This window comes from Pseudochaenichthys georgianus, chromosome 5 (genome assembly GCF_902827115.2).
Source record: "Pseudochaenichthys georgianus chromosome 5, fPseGeo1.2, whole genome shotgun sequence".
Lineage (NCBI taxonomy): Eukaryota > Metazoa > Chordata > Actinopteri > Perciformes > Channichthyidae > Pseudochaenichthys > Pseudochaenichthys georgianus.
Window position 1 is genome coordinate 2,546,927 of NC_047507.1, and position 26,529 is coordinate 2,573,455.

The 26,529-nt window shown below is 40.9% G+C and overlaps 1 protein-coding gene across 4 annotated transcripts in view; it reads left to right on the forward strand.

Moving 5' to 3' along the window:
• Positions 1 to 26,529, forward strand: part of sox13 (SRY-box transcription factor 13) — a 60,913-nt gene that overhangs the window by 19,340 nt on the left and 15,044 nt on the right. For 2 of the 4 annotated variants that reach the window (XM_034083216.1, XM_034083217.1), the window contains exons 2-9: positions 13,803 to 14,019; positions 15,024 to 15,126; positions 17,397 to 17,483; positions 20,083 to 20,255; positions 21,916 to 21,984; positions 22,105 to 22,219; positions 25,398 to 25,474; positions 26,119 to 26,275. In XM_034083216.1, the coding sequence (XP_033939107.1) occupies positions 13,804 to 14,019; positions 15,024 to 15,126; positions 17,397 to 17,483; positions 20,083 to 20,255; positions 21,916 to 21,984; positions 22,105 to 22,219; positions 25,398 to 25,474; positions 26,119 to 26,275 (997 nt within the window). In that variant the 5' untranslated portion in view covers position 13,803. The remainder of the gene's footprint in view (positions 1 to 13,802; positions 14,020 to 15,023; positions 15,127 to 17,396; positions 17,484 to 20,082; positions 20,256 to 21,915; positions 21,985 to 22,104; positions 22,220 to 25,397; positions 25,475 to 26,118; positions 26,276 to 26,529) is intronic. The other 2 variants (XM_034083218.1, XM_071203042.1) reach the window with 2 other exon arrangements.

Below are 26,529 nucleotides of genomic sequence, written 5' to 3' on the forward strand. Positions count from 1 at the left end.
CCAAGGTAACCGGTTAGAACTCGAAGTGGAGATGAGGTCTTAAAATGTATGGAAAGGGTCTTAAAAGGTTTTACATTTGACTTCAGGCTTCCTGCGTAGACCCTGTGATAACTTAATTTCAGAACATTTGATTGGATGATGGCATTTAGGGTTGGATGAAATACTTAGAAGCTTCAAACCTAATTTTGCCGTTCAACATTTAAATGCTGCCGAGCTTCTCCTCTATTCATCGTGTTTATTTTATTTGAACCGTTGCGGACACATTTCAAGCCAGGTACATTTTAATAGTATCCTTTTTTGAAGAGTGAGATTCCAGTTGGATTGTTTCTGATTCGTGTAATCCAAGCATTTCTGGTAACTCCAGAGCGTTGGGAAACCTTTTTTTTGTCAGAGATCGATGCATCCCTTGTTCTGTAATTCACATGTGTGTATCTCACCAAGTGTACTTCTTCAATACATATGTGTTGCAGTTAATTCTTTCTTAAACACTTTGCTCTACCACCTGTTGCAAATGATTACCCACTATGAACACATTTTGGTAGGATTGCAAATGTCAGCTGTATAGTTTGTCTCAGTGTTACACAAGGTGAATCCCTCCTCCCCTTTTCCATACGGTGAGTTCCACCACTAGAACTTTTGCTTACCGTTAATGCCAGGAGAATAGTCTTGGCACTTTTGGAGGTCAACATTTGGTTAAAGTCAGGACTGCTGAATGTTACAGAAAACCAGAGCAGTGTGCGTCAGTTGTATCTTGTGCAACAATGTCCAATTAAAGTACAAAAGGAATTGAAAAAATCAGAAATGAACTTTTGTGACTACCGTACTTTTCGGACTACAAAGCGCACCTGCATATGAGCCGCAGCAGCTAAATTGTCAGTCTGTCTTGCTCTCGTTCTGTCTCTCGGTTCCACTTTTACTTTGGCGTGCTACCCGTCTCACTCTTTTCCGGCCTCCAGCTTTTCCTGCTGGAGCCCGCCGCTTAAAGGTGGCGGGCGCGGACCGGTCATAGAGCCCATAGCGTTAAAGGTGGTTAATTGTACCTGTAAAATCCATAGATTTAGGAGTTTCCCTAGTGGCCGTTAGCTGTACAAAAAAAATGGGGGGAAAAAGTCGCGGCTTATAGTCCGAAAAGTACGGTACCTTATTTAACTTGAAACTGTTTTTGCTTTCTTTACTGACTCGAAATGTAATGAGGACCAGAAAACACATTCATCAAGACCTTTTTCTTGCATTAGTGACTTCATAATCAGGGTATTGTACATACAGCTAGGATAACATTTGATATCTCATTATACATAAACCGTATTAACAATGAAGTCTGATTCTCACTCTACATGTTGCCTTATTTCCTGGCCTCACAATCCACATCTTTGTCCTTTTTTATGACCCGTTACCTGTCCAGGAAATCATAATATGAACGGATAAAAGATGACTTTGTTCGAAAGTGTCGGGATCTGAAAAATGCTTTATCAGTTTGCCATCACACCTGTTGGGTCTGTATCGTGCAGATCGACGGTTACCTGAAACAGCGCGCTAGTTATGCAAATGAAGCCCCTGAACAGCAGAGTTTGAAGGGGCTCTTTGTACTTCCCCTCTTGAGAGGTTAGAGGTAACGGGAGAGTACAAAAAGAGAGGCGTTAGTGGAGAGGGAGAGCAGTCACTATGGCTTGTGTCAGCAGATCTGTTCCAGTGACGGAGCACTGCTGGGTCTCCTCATTCCTCCCAACCAGGTCAGTGCAGAAAACTTGTAGCATTGTCGCATTGTATTGCTTGATTGCCTTTTTTCTTCGTCTTACTTGGATAAGAACAGACTTAATTCTTGCAATTCTTGTGCCAGAGTTACAAAATGTACGGAGCAATGCCAGAAGCTACTATTTGTTGGGTTTTATCCACAAGTTTCACAGATTTCAATTTATACACTGAAAAAACTGAAGCTTTGACCCTAAATAAACATATTATGTCAACAGATTTCCCATATCTGTATTAGGTTAGTTGGAAGCAATGAGTATTATATAACATAATTAGGTTGAACTTAACATTATTAAGTGTCACCGTGTCTCAGTACGATGCCAGTCACCTCTGTGGAAACATTGCTACAACTGCCTTTTTTAATTTATATTTGAGTGTCTTTTAAAAATGGTCTCTTCAAATAAAGCTGATGATGAGTATTGCTTTCAACTAACCTAATACAGCTATGTAACAACACGTTTAAACACGTCAATCTTTTTCAGTTTTTTCCAAGTGAGAAGTTCTTGTACACCAGAATTAACAGATGTGTAGAATCAAAAACTCTTCAGTGTTAAAAAGACCAGGAATCCTTCAGACCGACCATCACTTTATTTAACCCTTAGATGCCCTTAGAGTGACTGGACCCTACAGTCTTCCATAAGTGGGTCAAAAAGGACCCGTATTAGAATAATCTGTTTTTATGCCATTTTTGTCATCTTGGTTAAGAAAAACCACTTGTATAATATTTAGTATTATATTTTGGTTCACACTAGAAATATGTTGTATATAATTGTTCACTATTTGTAATTTTAGACATTATTTTTAAATTTTGAAAAAAAACATTTTCCCATAGGATCCTATAGGAAATGCATTTTTGACCCACTTATGGAAGCTTGGGGTGGAAATACAAAAATGTCTTAAAATGTAAATTAAAAATTAGAATGGCATGATATCCAAAACATGTTTTTTGAGGAATAGCTGGAATATGAAATGATAATAAAATGTAATTACAAAGATACTCTAAGAAAACCACCTCACCGGGTCAAAAAGACCCACTTATGCATCTAAGGGTTAACTACCAGTCATCCAACTGAATATGTGAGTTAATTCAGAGTCATAAGAATCCACCTACTGTAGCTCAGCTGTTAAACACAAATTCATCAGGGGTTAGAATAACTTGTTTTTCACTTGTTTTCATTTAAATGAATTTCTTGATTGCCTTTCTTTGTTTTTTCTTCTAGTTACTGTGCTTCTGTTGCATTGCTCACTTTTCTCTAAATCCAAGAAAAGCCACATTGATCACCAGGTGTCAATCAAAGGAACATATGCAAACAAGCCGCGGCCTGTGGGCAGACAGACACTCGCTGGATTGCTTTATCATCCCTAATCAAATACTGCTAGATATGATCTATAAATGGCAGGTTGGAAACTTCCACGTTAGGGCGCTGTCACTCGATGAATGGAGACAGTTAGAAAATGTGAAAAAGAGAAGGGAAATCTACGTTGTTACAGCAAAAGTAAAGATAGAGACAACAACTAAAACACTTCAGATGATTGGCATACACACAATATGTATAATACAAATGTGAAGTGTTCACATTCGTTCTAAACATTTGGGTAGAAAAAGTAGCAGCAGCAGTATTTATAGAATAAATGAAGTGTAATATGTGGTGTGGTAGATGCTAGGTAACAGAAGCAAAGTCAAACATTGCACAGTTACTTACACATTCTTGTTCCAGTATTTAAGTTGTCAAACTAAGAAGGCAGCCAGTAGGTAGATATTGCACATAAGTAGTATTGTGCAACACAGGTGTCGTTTGTTTTTAAAATGTGCAAAAACCAGCATGTAGGATATTTAACATTCAGTTTTTCCTGTTTTGACTGAGACATGCTTTGTGGTTTTTCTGCCTTTGATTCGGTCCCGCGGAGAATCGTCTGCCGTTACAGCCGTCAGTCTCACGGTTGGCAATGAGAATGTCTTTATTTGTTTATCACCAACCTGAGACAGAGTCCTGGCACTCTCTCCTTGTCTATTGTGTGAACTCTCTGCTATTCTGCCTCAGGCACTAGTTGGAAAGCGACATGGACGATATAAACCGACCAAGCTGCTTCTGTCTGGAGGCGGGAGGGAAGGGGGGGGGGGGAATAAAACAGTGAGAGAATGAAGGAGGTAACAAAGGAAGAGAAGAAAAGAAAAGGGAGAACAACAGTAGGGATTTGCATGGCCTATCCGCCCGGGGGGAGATTTGACGTGTTACAACTTGTTGGGTAACTGAAGGTTTTGTGTGAAGTGATTCTTGTCTCGTGGGAAGTGTAAGGTTTCAGTGTTTTGGATTTTTATCTCTGTTCCCTCCGTCCACTGTCATCCTCCATCGCACCCCCAATTCTTATTTTCTACTGAGACAGGAGCATTTACTTCCCAGCAGGACAAGTGTAGCCATTGCTGTGGTCAGCAGAGGTGGGAAGTAGTGGAATACAAATACTTAGTTTCTGTACTTAAGTACGTCTTTCTGGTATCAGTACTTTACTCCACTACTTATTTTTCTGACGACTTTTTACTTTGACTTCTTACATGTTGAACACAAATACCTGTACTTTCTACTTCTTACATGTTGAACACAAATACCTGTACTTTCTACTTCTCACATGTTGAACTCAAATACCTGTACTTTCTACTTCTTACATGTTGAACACAAATACCTGTACTTTCTACTTCTTACATGTTGAACCCAAATACCTGTACTTTCTACTTCTTACATGTTGAACACATACCTGTACTTTCTACTTCTCACATGTTGAACACAAATACCTGTACTTTCTACTTCTTACATGTTGAACACAAATACCTGTACTTTCTACTTCTCACATGTTGAACTCAAATACCTGTACTTTCTACTTCTTACATGTTGAACCCAAATACCTGTACTTTCTACTTCTCACATTTTGAACACAAATACCTGTACTTTCTACTTCTCACATGTTGAACACAAATACCTGTACTTTCTACTTCTTACATGTTGAACACAAATACCTGTACTTTCTACTTCTCACATGTTGAACACAAATACCTGTACTTTCTACTTCTCACATGTTGAACACAAATACCTGTACTTTCTACTTCTCACATGTTGAACACAAATACCTGTACTTTCTACTTCTCACATGTTGAACACAAATACCTGTACTTTCTACTTCTCACATTTTGAACACAAATACCTGTACTTTCTACTTCTCACATGTTGAACACAAATACCTGTACTTTCTACTTCTTACATGTTGAACACAAATACCTGTACTTTCTACTTCTTACATGTTGAACACAAATACCTGTACTTTCTACTTCTCACATGTTGAACACAAATACCTGTACTTTCTACTTCTCACATGTTGAACACAAATACCTGTACTTTCTACTTCTTACATGTTGAACACAAATACCTGTACTTTCTACTTCTTACATGTTGAACACAAATACCTGTACTTTCTACTTCTCACATGTTGAACTCAAATACCTGTACTTTCTACTTCTCACATTTTGAACACAAATACCTGTACTTTCTACTTCTCACATGTTGAACACAAATACCTGTACTTTCTACTTCTCACATTTTGAACACAAATACCTGTACTTTCTACTTCTCACATTTTGAACACAAATACCTGTACTTTCTACTTCTCACATGTTGAACTCAAATACCTGTACTTTCTACTTCTCACATGTTGAACACAAATACCTGTACTTTCTACTTCTCACATTTTGAACACAAATACCTGTACTTTCTACTTCTCACATGTTGAACACAAATACCTGTACTTTCTACTTACATGTTGAACTCAAATACCTGTACTTTCTACTTCTCTCATTTTCCAAACAGCTGGTCCCTTTAGTCTGAATGTGTGTTTGGTGGCGTGATCATTATTCTTTAGAGTCACTGCGTGCCTATTGGTTGGAACACGATCCGTGTATCCATCACTTCCTGGTCTTCTCTAAAGAAGAGGGACCAATGGAAACGTTGTCATGTTGCCGTTGTTCAGCATGGAAACATTCATTAGCTAACAATAACATTATTGTTCTATTAATATAAAGGGAGGTCAGGTACTCTTTAAAGCAGCTGCTAGCTATGGGTACTTTTTACTGAAGTACATTTCAAAGCCTCTTTACTTTCACTTGAGTAAAGAAGTTTAGTCAGTACTTCTACTTTCACCAGAGCATTTTTAAACACAAGTATCTGTACTTCTACTACTTGTGCCATCTCTGGTGGTCAGTCTGACAGAGAAACACAATTGGCTTCTACTTAAGGAGTTACTTCAAAACAAATGTCCTTTTTGCCTGTCTTTTATCCAGAGTCCTTTGTTGGATTTTATCCATAAGATTTTGTAACATTTATTTACATTCCGACGTCCATCACATCAAATCCAAGTTCATTCAGAGTCATAGGAATTGCCCTTTTGTAGTTCAGCTGTTAAACAACAAACATTCTGCGGTTAGAACAATTGACATATTTGGTTTCTTTTTGTTTCCTTAAAACTAATATCAAACAGGCACATGTGGAAACCCTTTTCTTGCATCAAACAATAACAAAGTCTGGAAGCAAATAAGATGGTTTAGGTTTGTCTTTTTAGACTGCAGTCCTTAATATTTAGGACAAAACCAAAGAGACCAAATGCTAGGGTTAGGGTTGCAATATGTGTACCAGTCACCTATTGTCTAACGATGATTACGCTGTTGGCTTAAAATGTGCTTGTGAACTGGCTACTGATGAAACAGTCCAGTCACAAGTTTCAATGTTTTTTCATGTTGGATATGGGATGTTATTGGTTATGGCCATGTACTTATGATTATTTAAATGTATACAGTTCTGTTTCATATGGGTGTAGTCTCTTTATTTCCCCCTCAAAGTGCACCAGATTGATGCATTTAAGTCCAACATTTAAAAAAAAAAAATCTTACCGGGGGAGCATGCCCCCGGACCCCCCTAGAGGATTTCAGGTCCACCTCCACTTAAAATATGTTCACATGGTTAGGTTCCTAGATTTGCACAGCAACGCCTAAATAGATTTGCACAGCAACGCCTAAATAGATTTGCACAGCACCATATTGACAAATAAATCCAGGAAAATGGCACAAAAGAAAACTGGTAGTGGCCTGGCTGGGTGTATAATTCCCGGCCTGACTTATTATCCCAGTCCGGCCCTGGTCTAGAGTCTTGATATCTGCAAGTGGCTTGTAACACCAGAACCCCATAAATATTGGCAATTGCCCCCAGAAACACAACCATCATATATTGCGTTTCTAATTTACAACTTCAACCACTATTGATATAAAAATACAGATCAGTGAAACTACGTTAAAAAGTGTCTGGAAACAAAAGAAAGCTCGACAGTTCGCCACCATGACCCAGTGACTCCATGAACAAGTGTGTGTTGCAAGTGCTTTAATTGACCTTACACTGTTTGCCTCCTTATCATGTTGTATAGTTTCTATTTTGTATACTATTCTTGTTTTAGTTTGATAGACCTCTCATTATTAGTTTTGTTTGCTGTGCTTGTAATGCTGCAAACAACTCGAGTATCCCCGCTTGAATCGAGAGTTGTATGTATTTCTTGTTTATTGGCTGGGAAATGAACAGCTTGGGAAAGAGAGGATGACATGCTGCAGTCAGTTTCATATATCCGTGTGTTTATCTCATTTGTGTACTTTTGTTTGTTTTCGATGGGATTTCCTTGAAACCGATATCAATAATATGTTAATGGCCGAATCATAGTGATCAGCAACCTGTTCTAAAACAAACGCTTGATTCCCCAAACACACTTATTTGCATCGGATGCAAAACATGTTCGGGCGGTCTTTCCTACCAACAGTAGTTTTTGTTGACTTTGTTGAACTTTGTTTAGCTCCACAGCTGCTGTGTTTTATTGCGATCTTTTTTCTGGCGGCATGTGGTGGGCGCTTATGAACGCTAATAACACCGTAGGTGGTCGGAAAACAGGCCACAATCAGATAACCTCGAAATAAGGCAATGCTATTCAAATCTTGCAACACACACTCTACATAAATACACAAGGTCAGGTTCCACATGGGTGCAGTCAGCTGCATGTACGGTTAGGTGTGTGTGCAAGTAGATTAAATGAACTGATGTGAAGGAACGCAATGCCCTACACCGGTTCCCATTGTTTTTAGCTAAGACGTTAAAAGCATTGTTCAAAAAACAATCTATTGTGCTCGTAAAACACTCTTGACACATTCCTTGCTGTCAGCGGCTCTGTGGATCGCTGAGATTCAGTGCATACCTCTGCAGTGACACACACACACACACACTCTGAGTCTGAGCAGAGGCGTGTGAAAGCCACCTGTGGCGGCTCTACAGTGGAGGGGAGACCCAGGAATAACTCGCCGTGGGACAAAAACTTGCCGCCAACGGACCTCCCCGCGTCCCATATCGCACAATCAACCCCTCGCTGATACCGACGCTGGCTGATTCAGTGTTGGCTAAACAATTCTCACCTCTCTATCGTCTTCCCTCCCTCCTCATTACTACCTAAAGAACCACACAGACCCGCTGGAAATAACAATCACATACGATTAGGTCTTGTACAGATCCCTGTTGCCATGCCGATATGTAAACCCTGTCTTAGATGGAATAGAGTTCCTGTATAAACTGTTTTCTCAAATAGGTTCAAAGGGAAACATATTGTATCTCCTGGTTCACATTTGCAGTGTTAAAATAATATAAACCCTAACCCTAGGTAGCAATACTGCTCGGTTCAAGAGGCCCTATTATGCTTTTTGCTTTTTGCCTTTCCTGAAACGCCTCCATTGGACTCCTTTGTTTACTTTAGTAACCTAGTGACTTCACAATGTAACACTCTTGCTTCTATCGACTAGAGCTCCAACACATTGTCCATGACAGGCTAAGGGGCGGGACATCTCCAAGCCGTTGTCCAATCACAACAGAGCCGACCAGCGAACCAATCAGAGCAGACTGGGCTCTGGTTCCAGACAGAGGATGAATATAGGTGCTGCAGCACAGGCAGTATGAGAACAATAAAGAGCTTTTTGAACATTAAAGCATGGAGACATGTCGCTGTAGAGACACTACACACTGATATACACCTATAAACAAGTTTATAAAATGTCCTCTAAATAATAACAAAATAATGATGTACTTCTGCGGACTTGGTAGAGGGAGAAGGCTGGATATTCCTTTATGTTAGTGTCAGCGTATTGGAAACGGCATTCAGATCGTGGGACAGATTATTTTGTCGTTTTAAATTACAGTATTGGATCGAAGAACAAGGTTTTGGCCCCGACACCATTTGGCACACACACACACACACACACACACACACACACACACACACACACACACACACACACACACACACACTCTGAGTGTTTTATTGTGTTTAAAGTCAACAGTATGTAGCAGGTGGCATCTAATGAGTCGGACTGCTGTTGTTCTCGACTCCTGCAGCTGTATTTAATGTGCTAACGGGCTATTTAGTTACCATCAGCTGTGTGAAAAGGTTTTATTATGATTCAGTTTGAATACACACACACACACACACACACACACACACACACACACACACACACACCTTGCACAGGTCTGAAAGCTCTGGCAGACAGGTGGCTTGTGTTGGATTGCAGGAACAACAGTGTTGTGTATTTGGCAGATTGTTGGCCTTTTTTCACGTCACTTGTTATAAGTGAGCACCGTGCCATCTCCTCGAGGCTTCTCTCCTTATTTGGAACACTTGGTGTCTTTCACACGGAGTAGGAAGTAACAATCAGAGAGGTGTAGAATGATTTGATAATTCCTTTTACAGTTTCAAGTTATTTCGCTGGAAGAAATGCAATAGTGGTCGTTTGATGATGATGATGATGTTGTAGCAGAATAGTGCTGAGGCTGTTATCCAAAGCAATGTCAAATGAGTGCAATAAACCAAGGCAAGTAACATGCACCTCTGTTCACCCTCTGTCTGAAACCAGAGCCCATTCTGCTCTGATTAGTTGGCTTACCGGCTCTGTTGTGATTGGTCAACCGCTTAGAGATGTCCCGCCCCTTATCCTATCACTTACAATGTATTGGAGCGCTAGCCAATAGAAGTGCGAGTGTTAAGGCCCTGACACACCAAGCAGTCACCAGAGGACTAGCCGACGCTGAAGTCGGCTGTTGCCTGGCCGTGTTCTCCTGCGTTTTGGCCATGTGTCGCACGGGAACACACCGCACCGACTTCAGTGCGTGAGTGGCAATAACTCTCCTTACCAGCAGGCGGCGGTAGTGTGTATTCGTCATTCAAAAGAGGCAACAACCGGAAGACAGAGAAGAAGAAGAGTATCTTTTCTCCGTAATATCATACAGAGCTGGCCTCTCCTGGATCAAGGTGATGAGCAGGTCTTCGTTTGCATCATTCCAGATCGCCATGATGAGATGAAAATGAATAGCAGTCTGTGTGTGCCTTCTTAAATCGTTTGTTTACGTCCCTCACTTCCGCTTCGCTTCTCATGCACTGATTCGCTAGCTGAACAGCCAATCAGAGTGATTATTTGGTCCGACTGCCAGACCCGATGCATGGCCGATTCAACATGTTGAATCGGCCATGCATCGGGTCTGGCAGTCCAAATAAGGCGTGTCACGGTCGACGGTGCGGGACACACCAACCTGACTACGGCGCCGCGAATGCCCGACAGCCTCTGACGGCCTCTGACTCCCAAAATCGGGTTGGTGTGTCAGGGCCTTTACACAGTGGTGTCGATATGTTCCTGAAGTAAACAAGGAGTCCAATGGAGGCATTTCAGGGAACACAGGGATGTTAGCCTCTGCAACCCATTTACATGCACACAAACCTATAACACTTAGCTGTCCTGATATCACTGGGGAGCTCGTTACAGCATTTTGGATCCAGGATAGCAAACGGTTGTTTCTTGTTGAGGAGTATCTGAGTCGGTGTACGCAAACGTTTGCATTTGAGAACGGAAAGGCACTGAATACATTTGTTTGGCCTCAAGGACACACAGAGGGAAACAAAGAATGTAAACAGAACTGTAAACTTACAAGAAAACTCTGCACCTTTAATCCTCAGAATTAAAACCTTCTTAGAGCGAGAACAATAGGGGGATTGTGTTGAGCTGTCGGCAACAATGCACACAATCGCAGAGCTTTAACTTGCTGTTGGTTCAGTCCACATATCTCTGTCAATCTTCTTTGATGTCGGGAAGACATGTCAAGCAGTGATTTGGTGGGAATTATCTGCATGTCAGGGTTGAGAGGGTTACTTTAAAAATGTAATCCATCACAATGACTTACCTGTAAGAAATGTATTCAGTTATCCAATCTGAGTGTCAAAAGTGATGTTATTACTTTCCTTTACGTTTGGATTAGCTCAATTTCAAATGTAATGTCATTTTAACTGGAGTGTAACTTGTGTAGGACAAGCACATGAGCACAACGTACAGTTTAAAAAAGCAGAAATAAAATCTGAGCTGACAGAAAATGCTCCATTTTAGTTTAACACACACAGTCGAGCTCTCACACACTATTTTATGAACATATAGGTTCACCTGCTGAATTAAAAACAGAACAACTGAACCGAAGAAAGGGTTATGTATTCCCCAAGCGTGCTGGGTTTGTAGAGAAGAAGCCTAACTTTGTGATTCTGTGTCATGACTTTAATTTATTCGTGCAGCTTTACACACACGCACGCACACACACACGCACACACGGATATACATCACGGAGGTTTGGAGCCTTGGACCCTGGCAGACAGGTGGCTTTGTTCAGAAACAGAACAGGCTGGGAGAGCAGGGTGAAGTGGAGGGGGGGGCGGGGGGTTTCTAATCATTATTATGCTTTCCGCAGAACGGTGGCGCTCCGCATTTTTTTTTGCCGTGTTCCCGAGTTGGTCGGCACATTCCGCTGGCATTGTTATCCGGCCCGTTTCCTGCGGCCGCCGGCTTTTGTCAGCCTCTCCCCCATTGTCCCGGCTTCCTTTGTTCCCCGGCTCAGACAATGGCTTTTTTTTTTTTGGTGCCTCTTAATATATATGTGCACTTTTTGCCCTTGTGTGTTCTGTTTGTTTTGTTCTGCTGTCTGCTGTGTTTTTCTTTCCTCCTGCTGCAGAGCTGGGAAATAACACACACACACACACACACACACACACACACACACACACACACACACACACACACACACACACAAGCCTGAGTGGGTATGCTCAAGTTCACTGTGGTTCAAACCTCTCTCACACAACCTGTCCTCTCTTCCTTTCTCTCCCCTTTCTCCCTCTGATATCTGTCCCTGTCCCCCTGTAGCTTCCTATTATTCACTGTCACACACACACACACACACACACACACACACACACACACACACTTAGCCAATCATCCTGGCTGTGCCTTTCGGTCGGGGGTAAAACAAACACCAACTAACCCATGACCTTGACTTTAGCAATGAATTAAAACTGTTCCTCTCAATCATTTTCTTAAAGACCACCCTTAAAGACACATCGGATGCCAGAGACCCCCCGTGTTTTGGAGGTTTGGGGACATAGTTTCTCAACTGTTATGCATCACTTCAACATGAGGGTACACTGTGAGGAGAAGTCTGCAGTGACAGGGATATCTATGGATTCATCAGTTGGAAATTCTCTATTTGAGGATTATTTGTACAATTCTTAAATAGTGGTTGAGTATTTAACTGCTGAGAGAACCAGGCGTTTTTGTGAAACAAGCTTATAATAAATGCTGTCTTTTAATTCTAATTTCTACTGTTTACACATATATTTTATTTAAAAGGCTCCCTGTTGGCACAAAACTAACGCTAACCCTTGCATTGTGCATACTAAATCCTTCAACTGACTAAGTTATACCACGCTGCTGCTCTGAGTTTGACATTTTAACAGAAACACAGTTCTTACTCATTTTTAAATTCCACTCTTTCGATACTTTGAACTTTCTGCACAGATGTTTCACTCGCATCAGTCAATAGCAAAGTTTAACAGATTGGATTTAATTGGTGGGTTAAGAGAGAATTTAGTTTAAAAGAGAGCATACAAAGTTGCCATCAGAAACAATGCCTGACGTGTTTTGGACGTAATCTCGTCTTTGTTTACATTAGCAAGCCTCGCTAACACTCAGAGCTAACCTGTACTGGAGAGCACATGTGTTTAAAAAGCAGGAAATAAAAAAAGGAACTCGCCTTGTGATAAACCTGCAAGGGAAAACGCATTTGAGCTCCATACTGTTTCAGAAATAATCCTTGATGTGGTTTAGAACAGGATTGCGTTTTATCACAGCAGAATGTAACTTTATCTCCGGTAGAATTCTGATCAGGCATTAGCTCCGCCTCCTCTTCTTTATTTTTTTCAAGCGAAGGACCCAAAATCCGCGTTTCTCTAACAGGGCTTCAAAAGAGGGGTTTGAGCAGTATGAGGCATGGCTGCAACGGGGGATCTGTTTTGGATTTTGAAAAAATAACTCACAGACATGTTTTGTATCGGTATGGCCCTACAATATATGTTTCAAATATAGCATGATAGGTCCCCTTTAAAAGAGAGCATACAATTATGAATCATGTAAGCCATAATAGCACAGGTTTTTCCACACACCTGTATTACATGGCCTATATTTACTTATCCATGCTGATCAAATATTAAAAAAGGATTTATAGCCGTCTTCATGTTGCCTCCTGATGGACCAGTTGATAGCAAACATGGCTGACATAATGGTTACATTTGTATCCACGCTATAAAATTGCTTGTCAGTTTCTCATTCGGCCAGTCATCCAATTGAGTCAGTATTGAATGATCTACTAACTGCTATGATGGGTTGCGGTTGTATTGTGTGCATGTATTCATTGTCCCTAGGATGACAATTATGTTGGGTTTAAATATTGTGACGGTTATTACCCATAGCTGTTTTAACTTGTTCACTCTGAATAGTTGCCGTTCTGGTCTCAATCTCTGTTCTTTGCTGTAATTACATCAACTACCAAAATCAAAATTGGCATGGGAAGTGCCCTCGCCTCGCCACACCCAAATGACATGCAGTTTTTTGTGTTTTCCTTCAACAGAATGGTTGAGCCAAGCCCTAAAGCATTGCACCTCCGCTCAGGTGGGGATGTCAACATGGCCTGTGTCGGAGTCAAAGTAGAACAAGAGGAGTCCTGCGGAGGAGTTGGAGTCATTACCAATGCTGAGCCTCCTAAGAGGTCTCCGTCACGTGATTGGTCGGGAAATCATCCACTGGAAGCCCGCCAATTGACGCCACCGCTCTCCCGCTCCCCCTCGGTAAGGATATTGCAAAAGACATAACAGAAAGAAAAGGTTGTTGGAAGTTTTACGGATTTAAAGGTCTCCTATCATGCAAAGTGCACTTTTTGATGTCTGTTATACATAAACATGTGTCCCCGGGGCGTCGGGGAACTCACGCAGCGTCAGAAAATAAAACCCTCTCTCTTTTCCTCCGTACCCAAATCTCTAAAAACGGGGGAACAACGGAGCTGATGCAGATTTGCCTCTGATATGATGTAATATCTGAAATGTGGACCCACGGGCCAATCAGAAACGTTGCTATCGGAAAAAATGCCCGACTGTTTTGGACGTAACATGGTCTGTGTTTACATTAGCATCGCTAGCACTCAGAGCTAACCTGTACTGGAGAGAGCAAAATACATAACAGAGGGAGAAAGGTTGTTGGACGTTATTTTTATTACTGCCGAATTGTATTCCCTATTTTATTCCATTATATTTCTATGTAATTACTGCTATATTTTATTATTTTTTAATATTTTGTAATGGGATTATAGTTTTCTTAAAATAGATCTCTATCTGTGTTTAAAAAAATATGAAGTATTCTGCGTTATTCTTGAACTGTGGTATTGTGTATTATTATGTACACTTATTTTAATGTTTTTGTTTGGCCTTATGATGGCTAAAATTGGATGACCATTTTAGTTTTCATTTCATATAGCACTGTAAATTGCAGGAAATTATGAGCCGTTTTGTTTTATGTATGTTTTGTGTGTGTGAGGACCCCGGGAAGAATAGTCAAAAGTCAAAGTCAGTCAAGTCAAAGTCAACTTTATTGTCAATCTCAAAACATGTTTGTACACACAGAAACATCTAACTACTGTTTCCCACAGTCCTGAGGTATAAAATAACACATTCAAACACAAGAACACTCAATAATTACAAAGAAACACAAAATAACCATTGTTCAATGCTCATGCTAATGTGGATCCTAATAAGGAATAATAATTCTGCTCTGATGTTTCCTTTCTTTGCACCAACAGGAGGGCTCTCCAGGTAAAGAGCTGCCTCACAGGCTGAGCCCACTGGGACTGAAGGAAGCCAGGACACATGGTAGAGCTGAGGGACACTCCAGCTTCAAGGAAGGTATGTCAAAACTCTTAAAATAGTCTATATAAGTTCAGTGTGTCAGTGTCCTGACTAGTGTTGAAAGAGCTGCCGAGTAATCACATTTAGATTGACAAAAGAACTTGCCCTAGTAGGCTAATAATCATTGAATGGATTGAACTTGTGTATATAAAATATCCCCAGTACCGTCACAGTGAACAACTATTTTCTATCTTGCCTTATTAACTACTGATTTGTTATTTCAAATTAAAACGTTTTTTTAGATACCAAGGGGTTAATGGTTTAACGTCTTTGGTTCTGTTTTACGAATGGCTTGAATATGTTGATTAACTATCGAATGAATCTCAATGAAATTTGGTTCAGGCAGTCAAGGTCCTCACATTGTAATTTATCTATCCTCAAGTGCACCCGGCAGGTTGACATTATTGGTTTTGAGTGAAATATCATGGAAATTGAATGGTGTGCAAAACCTGGAGAATACATTTGAATTTGTTTATCTGCTAATTTTGCTTTTAGCCCCACATGACTAAATACCTACAAATATACAGCTGGACTTATGTTTAGCACATGTTAGCATTGTCATCAGGAGCATGTTAGCATGTAGACCAGGGGTGTCAAACTCAATTTCATTGCGGGCCACATTAGAATTATGGTTGCACTCAAAGGGCCGGTGGTAACTTTAAGACTATATAAATAATATACATAGATAGTAAATATAAAATAATGTATAATTTTACAATATTTTCTCTGCATTGGATTATTATCGGATAGGGTAATAACTTCATAATTAACTACGTCTGAAAGCAGAAGTCTAGGGCAAATCATTGCAAGTCTCTTCAGTGCGCAAGTCACAAAATGAGATGCATTGTGGGACATGTAGTTTATGGGCAACGTTCTCCTGTAAAGCGGCACGTAACATTATAATAAACTTATTATATTCTTTGCAAGCTCTTGTGGGCCACATAAAATGAAGTGGCGGGCCGGATTTGGCCCCCGGGCCTTGAGTTTGACACCCCTGATGTAGACGTTAGCATTTAGCACTACTCACACAGGTCCTAGTGTGGCTGTAGTGCTAACTGTAGCCTTGCTGTACTTGTGTTGCCTTCAAATGAAAGTGTTAATCTTATAGGAAGTTTTTTTAAATGATTGGCTTGATGGTTGAGTCATGGGAACACTGCTGCTAGTCAACAAAATGTCGGCGTTCAGAAATCATGGAGGCTAATAGGTTAGCGAGCTAAGCCATTTCTGAAAATGTCAACAAACGCATCACATCTCATAAAAAGTCAGATATTTAAGGACATTTCCACTTATGAGGTTATGAATATCATTAAATAATATTACATTTCAATATAGGTTGAGGCTATCGTGAAATGTGGTGCAGTCAATCATTTCGGTGTACAATAATGTTTGGGTGCTTCCTCTGCAATGGAGTAGTAGAGAAAAGTTGGACATTTCCAATCTCTCCCACGTAGTGCCTTTTTAATATTGAGTGTGTTAAAACATGTTGTTTACTGATCAGTAACGTGAGAGACTGACTTGTCTTCTGATCTGCACTCATTTCACCTCTCACCATTCACCTGAATTTAAAACATTGGTATCAGTACACCTCTACCATTTGTCTACACACACACACACACACACACACACAACACACCACACACACACACACACACACCAACACACACACACACACACACACACACACACACACACACACACACACACAGAAAGTCTATACAATTATTTTATAACCAACCACATTTTGACGACTCCATATCTTAAGTGCACTATATTCTGCTGCCATTCAACATTAAACAATGCAGTCTGCTGAAAATCGATGCGTAGATGCGACAGTTTGTCTAGCAAAGCGAGGGTGTTATTTTGGTTCATGAATAGATCTGGGAGGGGGGGGTCATGTTTTTATTTATTTAAGTTTCTACAGATTTTGTTCAATCACTCACATGTGGAGTAAAATGCTCTCTGAGATGCTCCCGAAAGTCTCCGTGCCCTCGAGTCTTTCACCAGCCGGCACTCCTCGCCTTAAAAATGTTCTTTAATTCTCTCCACTAGCTGACCTTGGATTGTTCTCTATCCAACTATTGATCCACTCAAACAATCAAAGTTCTCTCACAAGCACAAACAACCTCTGCCCTTCGCCGCCTCAACAGTCTTCTTCAATCAATGCCATTAGAAAGGCAGCAGAGAGGCTGAGAAAGTAGTTTGGTGTCAGGTGGGTTTTTTTGACGGAATGTATTTTTCCAGTGTAACCTGGTGTGTCCTGTTAACAGTAATGCCGACCATTGAGAAGCTGCTGAATGCTGACTGGAAGGAGAAACTTCTGGATAAAAGTTCAGTCGGAGCAGGACAACTGAAAGGTCAGTTTTCAAACACCACTAACGTTCCTATAGTTACAACATGTTCTACTATTGTCCAAATATCTATTTCCCGCTATGATCCTCATATGCTGTGTTAACTGAATAACACCATGAAACACATTTTATAAGTTACCATTCTTGAAAAATAAGGATAAGTTGGGGTAAAATATTAAAATAGGAGTCGCATCTAGAGAGACAGACACGGGAGGATTTGACTAAGCAAATGATGGATGTTATCAATGGCTTTTAAACTGACACTCAGACAGACGAGTTGTCACTGTGTAATTATCGCTGTCCATTTGCTGTGACCACACTTACCTCTAATGTGTGTTTGGTGCCGTTATCTCAGGATCTATTCATCTCTATTATTCCTCTCTGTTTTCTCGTTGCTTGTCGTTTTGGTAGGTGCTAAAAAACATTTTGGCATAAAATAAAGATATGTTCCTCTTGTTGGAATGAGAATACATTACAGCAGGGGTGTCAAACTCGAGGCCCGGGGGCCAAATCCGGCCCACAACTTCATTTTATGTGGCCCCGCAAGAGCTTGCAAAAAATATAATACATTTATTATACGGTTACATGCCACTTTACAGAAGCAGGTTGCCCATAAACTACATGTCCCACAATGCATCTCGTTTTGTGACATGCACGAAGAGACTTGCAATTATTTGCCCTGGACTTCTGCTTTCAGACATAGTTAATTACTAAGTTATTACCCTATCCGATAATAATCCAATTCAGAGGCAATAATGTCATATAATACATTATTTTATATATATTATATATATTTATCTCTGTATATTTAGATGGTTACAACCGGCCCTTTGAGTGCAACCATAATGCTAATGTGGCCTGCGATGACATTGAGTTTGACACCCCTGCATTACTGTATGGAAAAAGTTAAAACTGAAGGAAATATCTTTTGTCTTAAAACGACAACACAAAAGATTTGTGAATTCAAAAGGAGATGTTCCCTCATCCAAATATGCCGGTTGCAGTTGTGTAGGAGAGTATAATACAAAAAAAAAAGTGAAATCACGCACAATTCTCTGCATCCCAATGTATTGGTCATATTAACGATTAGCCCCGACTTACTTTGAGTATTTTAATACTGCTGTAATACGCACATAACTGTATACATTGTGTTGTTGAGCGAGAGCAGTTTGCAGGATCTTATTTTCTCAAGACATAGTGGAGGGAGGCGTGTGGTGCAGGGGGGCACAGGTTCAAACCCCACTGCAGTCAGCATGTCGTTGTGTCCCTGAGATACTTCACCCCAAATCGCTCCTGTGGGGATTGTCCACAGTACTGAGTATGTTAGTCGCTTTGGATAAAAGCGTCTAACATGTGACATGTAATGTAACGTAATAGTTAAGACCCTATTACGCTTTTTGGGGTTGTTCTCTTTTCTTTTGATTCAAGATTCAAGGCTTTATTGTCATGTGCACATTAGCTACAGTGTAGATATGGCAATGAAACACTGAAGTCACAGGCACCTCCAACCTGACCGTTTACATTCAGAGAAACCTGTACCAGAAAAAAGGTTACAATATTACGATTTATTGAAACTAAATCCAATCAGAAACACGCAGATACCTTTACAAAAACTTTATGTTTATTTTACACAATTAGGGACCCAAGGCCGCTTTACATGGAACAAACAAACAAAAAGTAAAACAATCTAATAAATAGCAGAAATTATGCAGTCTTTGTCTTTACTACCCGTTTTACTGTGCCCCTCTCATGAAACTGGCCCCCCCATTAAATTGGTCTAGAACCGCCACTGCCAAGTGTCCTTCCTGAATTTGATAAAGAGTACTCCAGCTCATACATCTCCATGTCACATGTTCTACGCATGTCCAAAGTTAATCCATTTTTGGCAGGGCTATTTTCGCACTACGTCTAAAATATTTAAGATACAAATAAAAATGTGCCCCTTTTATTGCAGTATGTGGTGGCCCCCAAGACTGTACCTCAAATCAGTTTAGCATTTACATCATTGTTAGCTAGAAGGCTGCTTCAGTCAGACAACTCACATGTTTCTTTAACATGTTTATTAGAAGCAGCATATAGTTTGGCGTCTAAGCTCAGGCCTCATCGCTCCACAGATATACATAGCACGATGAGCGATGATTAAATAACTAACCCCCGAGCCTACAGGTGGAAGCTGGGGTGGCAGGCAAGCAGCAGCGACGTGGAAGTAGCTGCAGCAAGCAATGCATGGAGAGAGATCTGGCAGGTTCAAGAGAGCGGCATATTAAGGAGACGGTAGAGTAGCAAGGGGCGTTATGTATGAATGCAGCATAAGTGCTCGAGTTGACTGCCTGAACTAGCTCGCAGGGTTCGCCCCATTTCTGCTCCGGTGGAAATCATCCACCTCTCAATGTCTGCAGGATGTTATGAACTTCCTAACATTTGAAAAGATCAGGTACAAATTGAAAGGAAAGGAAAGGGCAGCCCTTTATATCATAATGTAATTCATTGAAAGTCCTACCCCCTGACTAAGTCTGTCCCCCCTCTCGTTATTATATATTCAAATGTAATAATTGTGTTTTTTGCTCTTTTTGGAGTCCAGCTGACCCTCTGACCTTCCCCCCAGGTACCCCCGAGGCTCTGGCAGAGAAGGAGCTCCAGTTGCTGATGATGATCAACCAGCTGAGCGGTCTGAGAGAGCAGCTCCTGGGAGCGCACTCTGAGCAGAGGAACATGGCCGCCCTGCTGCTGGAGAAACAGCAGCAGCAGATGGAGCTGGCTCGACAGCAGCAGGAACAGGTGACAGTCACACAACTACAGACTACAGGCTTCTGGGGGATCGAGTTTTAAAACGACAACTGGGACAACGTTTTTATTTTGTGATAGGAGTTACAAAAACGAGTACAGTGTCACAGATACACAGAAGACGGGTGCATTTACAAGTAAAGACAAATAACACATCTCGGCTTCTGGAGGGCTGAGTTTCAAAACAACAGCTACAAGCCAAAAGTTCAGAACTGGGACTAAGATTCTAAAAAGATTTTTCCAGGGGGTCCGCGGGGTCTTAAAAAGTATTAAAAGTTGATAAATCAATTTAGCGAAAATGAAGGCTATTAAAAAGTATTAAACAGCATTTTCCAAGGTATTACATTTTGTAGCTTGTTTTCAATGAGTATCTAAATGGTCCAGAGAGGTTGTGTTCTGCAGTCTGCCTGAATGTAGTCATGGCGTAGGCGTGTAGTGAGATTCTGTGGAGTTTATTGATGGCATCCCGTTGGATCTGACGTCATCTGAACAGGACATCGTGCGCTCACTGCTTGATAGCACGAAGGTCCGTTTACGCCGGTTGTTAAGCAACATCGTTATGGGGAAATGCAAGTCTGCGTCCAAATGGTTGGAAGATAAGGAGGAAGGACAATAAATACTGTATATAGTCAATGCGAGGTAAAGTGTGTCGCCAAGGTAACCGGTTAGAACTCAAAGTGGAGATGAGGTCTTAAAATGTACGGAAAGGGTCTTTAAAAAGGACTTAAAAGGAATTACATGTGACTTCAGGATTCCTGCATTTCCTGTATTTAGTAAGTTTCTGTTGTCAAAAAGGTAAACACTGGGTCAACTTAGAATGCTAATGGCGTAAGATCAGTCAAAGCTTGTCAGATGAACAACATATGTACCGTACTTTTCGGACTATAAAGCGCACCGTCATATGAGCCGCAGCAGCTAAATTGTCCGTCTGTCTTGCTCTCGTTCTGTCTCTCGGTTCCACTTTTACTTTGGCGCGCTACCTGTCTCGCTCTTTTCCGGCCTCCAGCTTCTCCTGCTGGAACCCGCCGCTTAAAGGTGGCGGGCGCGGACCGGTCATAGAGCCCATAGAGTTAAAGGTGGTTAATTTTACCTGTAAAATCCATAGATGTAGGAGGTTCCCTAGTGGCCGTTAGCTGTACAAAAAAAATGGGGGGGAAAAGTCGCGGCTTTTTGTCCGAAAAGTACGGTAATGTAAGAAAAAGGACAATTTAAATAACTGTACATTTGTCAGATGATTCTTGGGGAAATTCTATTTATTGCATCGTTTTATCACTTATCCAGTTCTTCGTTATGAATTGTAGAGCAATGCATGTTCATTTCACATATATTGTAATTATAGTGTCAATGTATAAGATAATAGAGTTTGTACATTTGATATAATAATGGATTACATTTGGATAGCGCCTTTCAAGGGACCCAAGGCTGCTTCACATGATGAACAAGAAGGGCAAAAATAAAGTACAGATGAAATAAATAGCACTAGGAGTGGAAGCAGGGGGACTGTGATGGGTTAGGGGTCGAAGGATACAGGATACGATTCATTCATTGCATTTGGTGGGTTGTCATTGGATCATGGCCCCCTCCACTTTGTGTGTTTGCCACATACACACAGCACGTGATCTGTGTGATAATGACCATGTGTCCTGTGTCTCAGATCGCCAAGCAGCAGCAGCAGCTGATCCAGCAGCAGCACAAAATCAACCTTCTTCAGCAGCAGATCCAGGTCAGCCATCAGACATGTTCACCTACCAGCAGCGCAGATATGGGATGTTGAATTACAACCGTTTCAGACCAATGAGAGAAGTTATTTTCTGTAAGGTGTATCTGTGTTGCCTCGTCCCAGCAGGTGAACATGCCCTACGTGATGATCCCGGCTTTCCACCCCAATGCACAGTCCCTCCAGGTCTCCTCTGACCAACAGATGACTTTACCTCTGCAGCCAATCCCCTGCAAACCAGGTCAGTCTTTTGGGGAGGGGCCAGTCTTGGGAAAAGTTGAGTTGGGACCAGAGAGGGCAAAAGTACAAGCATCCTTTACTCAAGTAGAAGTACAGATACTCATGTTTAAAAATACTCTGATAAAAGTAGAAGTACTGACTAAACTTCTTTACTCAAGTGAAAGTAAAGAGGCTTTGAAGTGTACTTCAGTAAAAAGTACCCATAGCTAGCAGCTGCTTTAAAGAGTACCTGACCTCCCTTTATATTAATAGAACAATAATGTCATTGTTAGCTAATGAATGTTTCCATGGGAACAACGGCAACATGACAACGTTTCCATTGGTCCCTCTTCTTTAGAGAAGACCAGGAAGTGATGGATACACGGATCGTGTTCCAATCAATAGGCACGCAGTGACTCTAAAGAATAATGATCACGCACCAAACACACATTCAGACTAAAGGAACCAGCTGTTTGGGAAATGAGAGAAGTAGAAAGTACAAGTATTTGAGTTCAACATGAGAGAAGTAGAAAGTACAGGTATTTGAGTTCAACATGTAAGAAGTAGAAAGTACAGGTATTTGAGTTCAACATGTAAGAAGTAGAAAGTACAGGTATTTGAGTTCAACATGTAAGAAGTAGAAAGTACAGGTATTTGGGTTCAACATGAGAGAAGTAGAAAGTACAGGTATTTGGGTTCAACATGTAAGAAGTAGAAAGTACAGGTATTTGTGTTCAACATGAGAGAAGTAGAAAGTACAGGTATTTGGGTTCAACATGTAAGAAGTAGAAAGTACAGGTATTTGTGTTCAACATGAGAGAAGTAGAAAGTACAGGTATTTGGGTTCAACATGTAAGAAGTAGAAAGTACAGGTATTTGTGTTCAATATGTGAGAAGTAGAAAGTACAGGTATTTGGGATCAACATGTAAGAAGTAGAAAGTACAGGTAGTTGTGTTCAACATGAGAGAAGTAGAAAGTACAGGTATTTGTGTTCAATATGTGAGAAGTAGAAAGTACAGGTATTTGGGATCAACATGTAAGAAGTAGAAAGTACAGGTATTTGTGTTCAATATGTGAGAAGTAGAAAGTACAGGTATTTGGGATCAACATGTAAGAAGTAGAAAGTACAGGTAGTTGTGTTCAACATGTAAGAAGTAGAAAGTACAGGTATTTGAGTTCAACATGTAAGAAGTAGAAAGTACAGGTATTTGAGTTCAACATGTAAGAAGTAGAAAGTACAGGTATTTGTGTTCAACATGAGAGAAGTAGAAAGTACAGGTATTTGAGTTCAACATGTAAGAAGTAGAAAGTACAGGTATTTGTGTTCAACATGAGAGAAGTAGAAAGTACAGGTATTTGAGTTCAACATGTAAGAAGTAGAAAGTACAGGTATTTGAGTTCAACATGTAAGAAGTAGAAAGTACAGGTATTTGAGTTCAACATGTAAGAAGTCAAAGTAAAAAGTCGTCAGAAAAATAAGTAGTGGAGTAAAGTATTGATACCAGAAAAATGTACTTAAGTACAGTAACAAAGTATTTGTACTCCACCACTTCCCACCTTTGGGACACAATGGGTGCCTGGAAAAATGTAATGTTTGTTAATGGCTCTTATCATGTGGCACTAGTGTTGGTACCATGCCAATCTTTCTGAGGCCCAATTCCCCGAAACCCAAATGGTCTGAAAAACTGTCAGATACTGTTCCGAAACGTCCAACATCAGAAGACATTTCCATGTCTTTTAAAAATAAATATGAACTACAAGATAACTGTGTCTGAGTGTTGCCCTTCTGATTGAGTTTTACCTTTTCTATTTGGTTGAATTGTCTTTATAAAAATATTAATGAAGCATCATAAAACATATGTATTGCAATTCATAAAGGGCTTATTAATGTTATGTATTACATGTTATATATCAAAGGCTTCTCTCCACTAGTTCTTTGAACTTTGGGTTTCTTCAGTTCTTTTTTTAAAGCTGTTCTTACAATTCGATTCAATTCAAATACCTTTATTAGCATGACCATCATTCCATGCAGTATTGCCAAAGCTCTGTACAATTGGAAGGTCCAATTTGTCTTTATTATAGTTATTACACTCTTGCGAGACAGAATGAACACTGCAAAGACTGTGCTTTTAACGCCTGAAACTTTGTGCCAAAAAGTCGCCAGCTCTGCAAGTTTCCATCTCGTCTTGCAATGTGTTTTTTAAGGAACTTAAACGCACTTCAACTCAAGGTCGACTTTAAAGGAAATTGAAAGCCATCAGCTATAAATGTAGAACAATACGGTTGAAAGTAGCTTTCACACTCTCAGTTAACAGCTTTGTGCAGCCGTTGTTTCTCCGTCTTAAAAGCTTCGCTCGAGGCTGACCTTCTCCCGTCTTTGTCTTTTAAACCTAAAAGACACAAGGCCACTCTTTAAAAACTGTCTGTGTGTGTGTGTGTGTGTGTGTGTGTGTGTGTGTGTGTGTGTGTGTGGTGTGTGTGTGTGTGTGTGTGTGTGTGTGTGTGTGTGTGTGTGTGTGTGTGTGTGTGTGGTGTGTGTGTGTGTGTGTGTGTGTGTGTGTGTGTGTGTGTGTGTGTGTGTGTGTGTGTGTGTGTGTGTGTGTGTGTGTGTGTGTGTGTGTGTGTGTGTGGTGTGTGTGTGTGTGTGTGTGTGTGTGTGTGTGTGTGTGTGTGTGTGTGTGTGTGTGTGTGTGCGCGCCAGTCATATGAGTGGGTGCATGTCACTTACACATTCCCTTTCTTCTTTTAAATGTGCCTTGTTATTATGTTGTTCATACGGTCAAAGTATATTACGTTTAAAGGGGATATACTACAGATAAAAAGCTAGACGGCATACAGCGAGTGCAGGAGAATAACGGACAGGTAGCTTTAGGAACAAAGAGCGGCCATCCTTCCTGCCTCTTTTGTTGCCGAGTTACCGGAAGCGGCATTCATATGTTCAATAACAAACTCGCCTATCATTACGAAAAAGTAGATTACGCTATTCAAAATAAATCGAATAATCTAAATGAAAATACATGAAACAAATTATTTATCTGTCCGTTTTTATCAGTTATTATTAGTTTTACAGTCACTTACCGTTAGCTAGCAAGCGCTAACAGACACCGCACTTTGATACAAATCTTCAATCGTATCAGAGTAACCTCACAGCTGTTGGAGTGTTCTTGTTTTTCATACATCACTTTTTGACCTCCTCCAGCAGTGGACTATCCCATGCAGCTGCTGCCAAACCCTCACGCCCCCCCCACCAAGAGGAGCAGTGGTTCCTTCCGACAGGTACAGTGTTGTGTGTCAGCCTTTTGAATGTTCATCACAATGGAACAGACGCATCGTTTGTGACGAGTTAATCTATTACCAACATAATCTAAGTATGCAAATGACTTAGCATTAAGCATTTCGATGTACTGTGTGTGTGTGTGTGTGTGTGTGTGTGTGTGTGTGTGTGTGTGTGTGTGTGTGTGTGTGTGTGTGTGTGTGTGTGTGTGTGTGTGTGTGTGTGTGTGTGTGTGTGTGTGTGTGTGTGTGTGTGTGTGTGTGTGTGTGTGTGTGTGTGTGTGTGTGTGTGTGTGTGTGTGTGTGTGTGTGTGTGTGTGTGTGTGTGTGTGTGTGTGTGTGTGTTGTGTGTGTGTGTGTGTGTGTGTGTGTTGTGTGTGTGTGTGTGTGTGTGTGTGTGTGTGTGTGAACTGTATTTGCACGGCTGGTTCTCAAGCAGAGACAGACCAACAGTGCTTAGATAAACAAAAGGATGATGTGAGTGTGAAGACAAAAGAGCAGGAGATTCTACAAAGGTGTGACAGATGTGCTCCGACATGCCAACTCTGCCGTGCAAAACCGGAATACGTGCACACCCTTGCCCGTTGCGGTTGCCTCTGAATGTGTGTGTGGCCCAACCCCTGTTCATCTGCTGTGTGTGTGTGCAGGAAGCCAGTCAGCCCTTGAACCTGACCTCCAAGCCCAAGGGTCATGATCTGGGGAAAACCCAGAGTCCACTGGGTCTGGAGCTGGGGCTGCACGGAGCGTACCGGCACCGAGACGTCCAGAGAGAGACGACCAGAAGCCCCCAACGAACCACACTCAGTGAGTTGAACTCTGGAAGAAGTACTCAGGTCTTGTACTTGAGGAAAAGTAGAAGTACTCATGTCTTGTACTAGAGTAAAAGTAGAAGTACTCAGATATTGTACTTGAGTTAAAGTAGAAGTACTCAGGTCTTGTACTTGAGGAAAAGTAGAAGTACTCAGATCTTGTACTTGAGGAAAAGTAGAAGTACTCAGGTCTTGTACTTGAGGAAAAGTAGAAGTACTCAGATCTTGTACTTGAGTAAAAGTAGAAGT